At 53.1% G+C, this 10,621-nt stretch overlaps 1 protein-coding gene across 1 annotated transcript; it reads right to left on the bottom strand.

The window, feature by feature from the left end:
- Window positions 1-3,714: 3,714 nt before the first annotated feature.
- Window positions 3,715-10,205, bottom strand: ARL2 (ADP ribosylation factor like GTPase 2). Its single transcript, XM_067748433.1, has 5 exons — window positions 10,046-10,205; window positions 6,796-6,906; window positions 6,538-6,700; window positions 4,986-5,066; window positions 3,715-4,154 (listed from the first exon to the last, which is right to left on the bottom strand). Exons 1-5 carry the CDS (start codon window positions 10,108-10,110, stop codon window positions 4,020-4,022), a joined length of 555 nt encoding a protein of 184 aa, XP_067604534.1. The 5' UTR covers window positions 10,111-10,205; the 3' UTR covers window positions 3,715-4,019.
- Between the last annotated feature and the right edge of the window lie 416 nt (window positions 10,206-10,621).

Genomic DNA, 10,621 nt, shown 5'->3' on the forward strand with positions numbered 1-10,621 from the left:
CAAAAGATTCCCTTAACTATTCGAGCCTCAGTTTGTCATCTCTAGAATGGGGATGTTTATAATAGAATCTACTGCAGTGGATATTTCTTTTTCCTTTGTTGGTCTGTCCAGCGTTCACCCCTGCCTCTTTCTGTTAGCACCATAGCACCAGATCTTTAGAGGTAGTTCGCTAGTATGTGCAGCCCTCCAGCCTCTTAGTCCAGAATCCGAAGATGCCCGCCCCTTTCCTTGCTCCAGGTCCCAAGTGGGGGTGGGGGATTCCCTCCTGAAGCCTTGAATCTTGAGTGAGGGACAGAGGGCACAGTGCCTGGCAAGGGGACTAAGTTGTTCCTTGAGTACAGTGCTGGCTGTGGGTTTGGCTGCCCAGCCTTTGGAGCACTCTGTTTTCTAAGCCTGGATGTCCGACCTCCATCGAGATGCCATGAGTTCCCAGTATCCTTCCGAGAGAGGCTTTTTCTGCTAAAGACAGTAATCTGTGTCTGGGCAAACCATCCAGGACCCTGACTGATACTGCTGAAACCGAGTGGGGCCTGGGCACAGAGGCCTCCTTTTGTCCACCATTTCTTTTAGGCAAGACTCCAGCCTCCATGACCTTTCCTGAGTTCCAAAGGGCGGATTTGAACAGTTGCTCATCAAGGGAGGAGCAGCCAAGAAACCACCTGAGGCGAGATTAAAGGGACCAGAGAAGCTCACCCAGATTGAGATGACCACCTGAGATTAGCCTGCTTACGCCCTTATCTTGTCAGAGACCCCACCTTTTCTTTTTTGTTGCTGTTAAATTTATTTTATTTTTTATTTTTGGCTGCATTGGGTCTTTGTTGCTGTGCGCGGGCTTCTCATTGCAGTGGCTTCTCTTACTGCAGAGCATGGGGCACAGGCTTCAGTAGTTGTGGCACACGGGCTTAGTTGCTCTGCGGCATGTGGGATCTGCCCGGGCCAGGGCTCGAACCCATGCCCCCTGCATTGGCAGGCGGATTCTTAACCATGGCGCCACCAGGGAAGCCCAGAGACCCCACCTTTGAACCACTGTTTTAAAACCCTCCATCAAATCCTCTGGGGTCGGGGCACATAGTTTTTCGAGACAGAAGACCGATGTGTTCCCCTTTGCCTGGCAAAGCAATAAAGCTATCCTTTTCTACTTCACCCAAAACTCTGTCTCCGGGATTTGGTTCGGCACTGGTGTACAGAGAGGCCGAGCTTTTGGTAACACCACCACCACCAGGTTTCGAAGCTTGAATGCAGTACCATGGGTGAAGCGCTCATGGCTACTCTTGTTACTGGACCTCAGATGAGTGGGCGCTGTAACTGCAGAAAGAAACACAAAGCAAACTCTCAAATCAGACTCCTGGGAGCATGCAAAGAGGGGAGTACATGCAGGAGGTGTTTGGGATGGAGTGGTGTCCCCTCCCACAGCTCACACCAGGGCTCCTCTGGAGACCCCTTTAGACATCCGCTCCTGGTCTTCAGAGTTCTCTCAGCAGGGCTGTGGCTCCAAGTTCCCTTCTTGCCCATCATTCCCTCCCTTCCCTTGCCCAGATGAGTGAGTCAACCCAGATCAGTGGATGGCTGAGTTCACATTGATTGGATCCTACTGGTTCAAATAATGATAATTATAGCTGACATACAGTGCTTATGACACACAAGGAACCCACCCATTTGGTCCTCCTCCCAACCCTAGGAGGTAGGTGACACTATCTTTAACCCAAATGGGGAAACTGAGGCACCGACAGGTTAAGCAACTTGCTCAGCGTCAATCAGTGAGTGGCAGAGCCAGGGTTTGGCTCTGGAGACTGGGTGTCCACTCACCGCAGGGATGGAACCTTGGGGACCACAGTGCCAGTCTTGCACAGAGGACAAGGCAAGAGGTTCTAAATTTCTACACTGAAGGACAGTTTATGTTCTAAGGTTGTCCACCCAACATCCATTTCCCTTCTTCCACGAGGGATCCCAGTGGCAGTCTACGAGTAAGTCAGTATCTCTTCCTCGCCTTTCCCTTGGGAAAACTGACCTTCCCTCATAAACACATTAGGTTCCCTCTATCTGGCACTTGAATTTCAAGCAGAGAAACAAAGCCAGAATACAATGGACTATTACTCAGCCATAAAAAGGAATGAAATTGAGTCATTTGTAGAGACATGGATGGACCTCGAGACTGTCATACAGAGTGAAGTAAGTCAGAAAGAGAAAAACAAGTATCATATATTAACGCATATATGTGGAATCTAGAGAAATGGTACAGATGAACCAGTTTGCAAGGCATAAATGGAGACCCAGACGTAGAGAACAAACGTATGGACACAAGGGGGAAAAGGGTGGGGATGAATTGGAAGATTGCGACTGACATATATACACTAATATGTATAAAATAGATTAACTACTGAGAACCTGCTGTATAGCACAGGGAACTCTCCTCAATGCTCTGTGACCTAAATGGGAAGGAAATCCAAAAAAGAGGGGATATGTGTATACATATAGCTGACTCACTTTGCTGTACAGCAGAAACTAACACAACATTGAAAAGCAACTATACCCGAATTCAAAAAAAAAAAGAAAAAGAAAACAGGTTAGTAGGGTGTAGTGGCTAAGCATGCTGGGTCCAAATCCCAGCCCCCCTGCTTCCTAGCTGGGTGGCTTTGAGTAAGTCCCGTAAACTTCTGGAGGCTCAGTTCTTATACAGATGGGGACACTAAGAGTCTGTCCTGCTTGGGGCTGTTCTTCAATGTGACGGCAAGTGAGACTGCTTCAAACCGAACCCTACAGAGTAAGGCCCCGCTGGTAGGACCACAGCAGAGGGCCCTGTGAAAACATCCGTCTATCTTGCCACCTGGATGGAGGCCCTGGCATCCCCGCCCCGCACCAGTTCCCATTCTTTCCCAGCTTCAGAGAGTGCCCTTTAGCCTTCAGGGAAGGCCCCTTCCCAGCTCCGCTCTTGGTGAGCTAACCTGGCTTGATGTCCACATCCTTTACCGGAGACCTTACCCCTCTGTGCTTCCCAAGAGCCCTTGCTCTGCTTTCTTTTTTTCTTCCTGTAATTATCTCTACTTGAACCAATGCTGCCTCACAGGGCTGTGCAGGTTGTCTACTGCACATGGGTTCCTGGCTGCAGTGGGAAGTTGGGAGCTGAAATTCAGCCCACGTTCCAGTCAATAAGCTGTGAGCCCTGATGTGGCGGTGCATTCCTTTTTCTAATTCATACCCCCTGATGGTAGCAGTTGCTCTAGTAAACTTTCCTCCCATCCTCTCACCAGAAAACTTCTACTCATCCTTCACTCTCAGCTTTTTAAAATAATTAATTAATTAATTTGGTTGCGTCGTGTCTTAGTTGCAACCGGGGGGCTCCTTAGTTGCAGCAGGCAGTCTCCTTAGTTGCGGCTCACAGGCTCCTTAGTTGCAGCATGCACGTGGGATCTAGTTCCTGGACCAGGGATAGAACCCAGGCCCCCTGCATTGGGAGCGTGGAGTCTTAACCACTGCGCCACCCAGGGAAGTCCCAACTCTCAGCTTTCATGTCACCACCTCTGGCAAGTCCACCTGGACTCTTCCAAATGCAATTACACAGCGCTGTCCTGTGCTTCTATAATTCTTTGCCATCCCTTTGACACAGCGACAGTTAACCCTCTGACTGAAATCATCTGTCCCTTTCTGTCCCCCACTGGACTGTGGGTTCTAGGCAGTCTCTAGAGCTGTTGAATCAACAAATGACTCAGCCAGGAATGGGAGCGAGGAACAATTTATTCTCACAGCTGAGCGAATGGCAAGGCTCACAGCCTCGGTAGCAGCAGAGGCAGGCCCTCCCAGCCCCAGCCCTCTCCTCTTGGTACAGCAGCTGCAAGCAGGCCGGGTCAGGAGCCAGGGTGACAGCCAGGGCGGCAGCCCTCCTGCCATGGGAACCGGCTGGCCACAGCGCAGCAGTCAGCAGCAGTAGCAGCAGGTTACAGGGTGGGCAGGGGGTGTTAGCTGGCCTGGCTGACTCCCATCCCCCCACGGACGGTGCCTGGTGAGGGCCTGCTGGGAGCGCCTCAGTCAGCCATGAAGATGCGGCTGGAGATGTCATCCAGGAGCCAGTCGATGCCGGGCAGCAGGTTTTCCCCAGTGACAGCGCTGCAGCCCTGGATGCACCAGTGGTGGCTACGGATGGAGTCCAGCTCCAGGGCCTGGGAGGGTAGAAGGTGATGGTGGGCCCCAGTAACCACAGGCCCTGCCCACCCTCAGCCCCTGCCCTCTGCTGGCCCAGGGGAAATGCATGCCTCCCTCAAGGGCCTGCTTTGGGAAGCCTCCCTTGACCCCTGGTGAAGATGTCAGGGCCCCAGGGCACCCAGGCTCTCTGTACACCGCCACGCCAGTACTACCCCTTAGTAATAAGATGGCAACAAGGGCTTCCGACATTGTGCTATGGGCCCTACAACAGCCCCATAAGCCAGGGATGTGTTGGCCATTTTACTGAGGAGGAAACCTCAGAGAGGTTAAGCAACCTGTGTAAGGTCACACAGCTAGTAAGTGGCAGAACCTAGATTCTAACCCCACTCTTTCTCATTCTGGTGTTCAAGCCCTAGAATAGGAGTTAAGATGCAACCTGGGGTTACACAGGCCTGTGTTTAAATCCTGGCTTCTCTGCTTACTGGCTGTGTGACCTTGGGTGAGTTACCTAACCTCTCTAAGCCTGCTTCACCCTCTGTAGAATGATTATAAGAGTTCCTACCTCATGAGGTTGCTTTGAGAATTGAATGAGTTAACCTATGCAAAGGGCCTGGCACATAGAAAGCACCCACTGCTTGTTGGCTACTGTTATCCTGTGGAATAATCTATTTGCAGGTCTGCCTTCCCCCAGGCTGTGGGGCACAACTATATCCTATTAATCACTGAATCTCCAGTATCCCAAATAGGTCCAGCCACACAGGAGGGGCTAATACATGTTTTTTAAATAAATTAACAAAGAAATGCGTGCCCCTTTTCCTCCGTGAGCCTGCGTCAAGGCCTGGACTCACCTCACGGATATCATTAGAGGACAGTGCTCCGGGCAGGTCCTGCTTGTTGGCAAAGATGAGGAGGGTCGCTCCAGCCAGGCGCTGGGGAAGAGAAACAGAGGGGGTCAAGGGGGCGGAGGCTCAGAGGGCAGCCTGGCCCCTGCACGAATCACCCAGAGCACCTGGGGGCAGAGATCAACCTGGAAGCTCAGGGCAACGTCCCGTGGTAGTTGCGAAGGCACAAGCGGGGTGGGTAGTGTGGAGACGGCCTTCGTGCCCAGCCATTTATGGGGTGGAGGGAGCCCTGGGCTGGGCTGAGACCCTGGTTCCAGCCCAATCACCAGCCCAGTGGGCACTTCTCTCCTCCATGCCTCACATTCCTCTTCCATAAATGGGGAGGGGGTGATGGGTAAGATGCTCCCCAGTTCTAGACTGCTCCGATCTGATGACCTGACATGCACAAGGAATGCGACTGTCCCAGAGGCTATGGGGTCTGTTGGAAATGACCTTTCCCTCTTCCAAGTTCATGTAGCCCTCTAACTGTCCCACTACCCTGACAGGCCTCACTCTCTGCCTGTGATTCCAGTTATTTCCATATATGTGTTTGTGACTGGGAGTTCCTCCATGTGGATGGTGGATCTGGCCCTTAAAAAGGGCCATGACATGCCAGCCCAGGGCTGAGCACTCAACAGCCAGGGTCTCACTGGACCTGCTCGACACCCCTGTTTATGCCAGTTGTCCCTCCATAATTATTAACAGCTCTCTTTTACTCTCAAAAGTGTCCTGGTTTTCAACTAAATGAAGTGTAGTAACCTGGCTCAAACCCTGGAACAGAGAAAGGACATTAGTGGAAAAACTGGTGAAATCCAAATAAAACCTGGAGTTCAGTTAATAGTAACTTACCAATGTTAAGTTCTTAGTTTTGCCATTTGTATGGCAGTTCTGTAAGATGTTCACATTAACAGAAGCGAGGTGAAAGGTATATGGGGTATCTTTTTACTATCATTGTAACTTTTCTGTAGATCTAAAATTTTATTTAAAGAAGAGCATTTTGGCCCAGACAATAAATTTTAAGATCGCCATAATTATAATGCCCATCTGAGAGATGAGGCAGTGGAGATTCAGAGAAGTTAAGTGCCTTGCCTGAGGTCACACAGCGAAGAGTCCGACTGCTGAGCCAGGTTCCACTGCTTCCCAAAGCTTCACACACTGGCCTCAAGTCATCCTCCCTGAAGCCCAATTCAAGGTGCAGAAACTGAAGCTCAGGGTGGTGAAGCAGTGACATCGCAGGGATGTAAACTAATGTCTCCATCCACAGAGTGTCCTGCTCAAGGCACCGTGGGCCTCCCTAGACCAGGTGTACAGGTTGTCTCTGCCTCCACAAGGGTGCTGGACACGTGGTGAGGGCTCAGTGAAGGAACAGACCCCACCTGAGGTGTCCCTCTGGGTTCATGGCCCCCTCAGGGAATCTGCTGAGGAAGGCGTGCACACATCCACATATGCGCACAAAGTATTGGGGCCCGGACACGGGGGAAAGCCCCGCTTCCCCTGCTCAGCCAGGCCTCCTGCCCACCTCCTCCACCAACAGGTTCTGGAGCTCCCGCTGGCAGTCCTGCATGCGCTGGCGGTCGGCGCTGTCCACCACCCAGATGAGGCCGTCGGTGCTCTCAAAGTAGTTCCGCCAGTAGGACCGCAGGGACTTCTGGCCGCCCACATCCCAGATGTTCAGCTTGAATCTGGACAGGGAGGGGGTGGCTGGAGGTCAGCCTGGCCCCTCGCCTGCCCTCCCTGCCCTGCTCTGGGCGGGCCCCCCCTCGGGGACCCCGCTCACCCTCGGTGCTCCAGGGTCTTGATGTTGAAGCCCAGCGTCGGGGAGATGGTGTCGATGTCTTCCCCATTGAACTTCTTGAGGATGGTTGTTTTGCCAGCATTGTCCAGGCCACTGGGGTGTACCAGGTTAAGGAGAAGTCCCCATGCTCTGCAGCCTGGTGACATCGTCACAGTGCCCCTCTCTTGGGGGACAAATCATTTCCCACCACATATCAAAATAAGTTGAATACATGCCAGACCCACACGATACATGTGAAAGTGTCAAGAAACACCTTATCATCTTCTGACCAGAGGCTCCTTAATTCATCCCACGACATATACTGGCGGCCTGCTCTGAGCCAGAACACCTCTGGTGCTGCGGGCGGCCTGGAGCCACAGTCCCCACCTTGTGCAGCTTACACTCTAGGGCGGGACAGTGGCACGGGGGCACACAAGTGAGAAGGAAGGCGCTGTCAGAGCCCGGTGAGTGTCAGCGCAGTGAAGAGGCTTTCGGAGAGGGCCATCGAGGAGCCTCCTTTAGCTCAGCACCAGGGAAGGCCTCTCTGACCGTCTCGAGCTGAGGCCCAAACTGCAAGAAGCCAGCTTTTTGAAGGACTGGGGGAAGAGCGTTCTAGGCAGAGGGAATAACAAAACAAAGTATGTGGGGGCAGCCACCCTTGCCTTTTCTGTTTTTCGAATATTCCAAACCCTTTGCCGCTGAGCGTGCGCACAAATGGGTAAGTTCAGCAGCAGGAGAGAACCACCCTCCTCTTTCCTTCGAACACGTAAGGGGGCCTGCAGCTGGGAGGGGGCGGGAGGACCTCTCCGGAGACCCAGCCGTAGTCCCTGATAATTGGCGGCTGATCGTCCCCCCTCACCCGCCGCAGCTCCAGCATCCATGCTTCCTTCTCCACTGGATGCTTCCGTCAGCTGACAAGAAGCAAACAACACCCTCTCTGTTTTTTTTGTTTTTTGCGCAGCATGTGGGATCTTCCCGGACCGGGGTACGAACCCGTGTCCCCTGCATCGGCAGGCGGACTCTCAACCACTGCGCCACCAGGGAAGCCCCAACACCCTCTCTTGATCCCTCTCCCCCTGACTTTTTCCTTTATTTCCTTCCCTTTATAGCAAATCTCAGAACTGTTGTCCATACTCACCCTCTCCAATTTCTATCCTCCTTCTCTTTCTGGAAACCGTTAGCCTTTTGCTCCCACTGCTTCCCCGAAACTGCTCTGGCCAACGTCAGTCCTTAGAGACGCCATGTTGTTCTCAGCTGGCTGGGCAGTCCTCAGCCTTCTTCCCCCTGCTCAATGAGCAGCGCTCACAGAGCCCAGCCCCGCCCCCCACTCCGGGCCACGCCCTTGCCTGGGTCTCCCCTGGCCTACCTGGTCATTCCTCCTCATCTCCCTGACCTCTAGATCTGAGCAGCCTAGGTTCTCTTCCCTGTCCACACTCCCTCCCTCAGTGATCTCATCCAGGATCACGGCTTCAAATACCATCTTTATGCTGATGACTCCCAAATTCACACGTCCCACCCAGCTGCTCCCCTGGACGTTGGTCCCTATATCCAGCTGCCTAGATGACGTTTCTAGGATGTCTCAGAGGCATCTCACATGGCGCAAGCTGAGCTCTCATCCTCCCCCCGGAATGTGTTCCCCGCCCCCTTCTACCTCTCAACAAGTGGTTCCTCATTCTTCTAATTGCTCAGGCCAGAAACCTAGGAGTCACACTTGACTTTACACTCCTTCTCACACTCATGTCCAATCCAGCAGCAATTCCTACTGGCCTACTATCAAGACGTCCCTCAACTTCCATCACCTCACTGCTTCCATCGTGATCCAAGCTCCCATAGTATCTCACCTGTGTTACCGCAGTGGCCTAACTAGTCCCAGATCTCACCTCCTCTCTGCACTTCTCATTTAAGGAAAAGTCCCCGACTGTATGGCACAGGGAACACTACTCAGTATTCTGTAATAACCTTTATGGGAAAAGAATCTGAAAAAGAATGGACATATGTAAACGTATAACTGAGTCACTCTGCTGTACACCTGCAACAAACACAATATTGTAAATCAACTATACTCCAATATAAAATGAAAATTAAATAAATTAAAAGAAGAAAAACAAGGAAAAGTCCAGAACCAAAAGGTCCCACGTGAGGTGGCTCTTCCATCTGACCTCCTTGACAGTCCTTTGAACACACCAGCTGAGTTCCTCCTTGGAGACCCTTACACTTGCTGCTCCCTTTGTTTAAATAATTTTCCCCAGGTATCTACATGGTTCATCCCTCACCTCCCTGTCTTTATTCAACTGTTATTTTCTCAGTGTGGCCTTCTTTGACCACCTTATTTAAGCTGCATTATTCTCCGTTCATGCTATGCATTTTACTCATTTTGTTAAGGTCTTTCTCCCCTCAGCATTACTTAGAATGTCCGTGAAGTTCGGGTTTTTTTGTTTTGCTGTTTTACCCCAGCCCCCAGGACAGTGCCTAGCACACAGTAGGCGCTCAATAAATGTTTACTGCATGAGTGAATTCTCTGTGCCTTTCTCAGAGTTCTTCAAAACAGACATGATGTAAATTTTATTTTTAAGTTATCTGCGCACAGAAGTGTCTTCTCTCTTCTAGGGGTGCCCCCGGGCCTGGCACAGAGGAGGGCGAACGAGTGCAGATGACTGCTAATGGGACGCAGAAGGTCAGCGGGGCCCTCGGGCCTGCAAGCCGTCAGCCGCTGGGACACCGACTGGCCGTGAAGCAGTAAGGAGACGCACGGTTGGACCCACGGGCTGCACAACCCGCGGACTGCACACCCACTTCTCCCAGGAGTGAAGGGCGGGGCCCACACGCCCCCGGGATTCCGACCTTGAGGGCGGGGCCGAGGCCGGGCACCTTCCGACAGGGAGAGGAGGCGCCCAGGGCCCGAGAGGACAGCGGCCCCACGCTCGGGCCAGACCGACGGGTGGTAACGTTCGAGTCACCTCCGGGCCCCACCTCCCCCTACACTGGGACATCTGGTCCGGCCGCTGCGCCTTTACGCCCACACCTTTGGCCTTAGGAACGAAGCCTCTCGACCCCCCCGCGCCCCGAGCCGGTGGTACGGCCTCCTCCCGGCCACCCGCCAAAAGCTTTGGTAGGGCCCACGAGCGTGACGCACAAAGGGCAGTTGGTATGGGCCGGCCGGCAGCACATCCCACAGCCGGTAGGGGGCGCCTGGCACCGCCCACCCGGCGGGGGCCCCCTGCTACCCTTGCGGCTCCGGCATCGGGGAGGATACAGCATGAGCAGTCGCAGCTCCCGCTCTTTCTGCTTCATCTTCTTCAGAATCGTCAGAAGCCCCATGTCCCAGTAGCCCCTTACTGGCCGCCGTTTCTTCGTAATCCCGGGACCCCTTTCCCTGCTCCTATTGGCTATCACGCCCACAGACAGCACAGCCTATTGGTGGGCTCCGCGCTTAGTCCCGCCCTCGTTCCCACGTGACTGTGAAGCTGCCTGGCTTTGCTGCGACGGAAGGTCCCTCTAGCGGCGCTGGCGGATTCTGCGCGGCCACCTGCGTTAACCCTTAGCATCCCGAGGGCTTGGGTGACTAGAGCATCGCCATTCTTTCCTTTCCAGGATCCCAGGCTCGGCTGGGAACGGAAACCTGAAATTCCTGGGTTGTATCTTGGCTGCATATAGGGAGTAGGAGTTCTGACTTAGGAGCCAGAACCAAGAGCCCCAAGGATGTTGACGTCACCCTGCGGCCACTGTGAGGCTCAGTTCCCCGGAAGCATGGTCCATATCCTGCTCATCTTGGGACTCGACATCATCCCAAATCTACCAGTTACAGGGCTTCCCTACTTTTCCTGGCTCC

This window comes from Pseudorca crassidens, chromosome 9 (assembly GCF_039906515.1).
Source record: "Pseudorca crassidens isolate mPseCra1 chromosome 9, mPseCra1.hap1, whole genome shotgun sequence".
NCBI classification, from domain to species: Eukaryota; Metazoa; Chordata; class Mammalia; order Artiodactyla; family Delphinidae; genus Pseudorca; species Pseudorca crassidens.

Bases quoted from the DNA above. Each gene is read 5' to 3' on its own strand.
- ARL2 (XM_067748433.1), bottom strand. From the start codon at position 10,110: ATGGGGCTTCTGACGATTCTGAAGAAGATGAAGCAGAAAGAGCGGGAG. The intron at 5,067-6,537 runs GTGGGCAGGAGG...TCTCTTCCCCAG, and splicing joins AGAACCTGTTGGTGGAGGAG to CGCCTGGCTGGAGCGACCCT. The intron at 4,155-4,985 runs GTGAGTCCAGGC...CTACCCTCCCAG, and splicing joins CCTCTAATGATATCCGTGAG to GCCCTGGAGCTGGACTCCAT.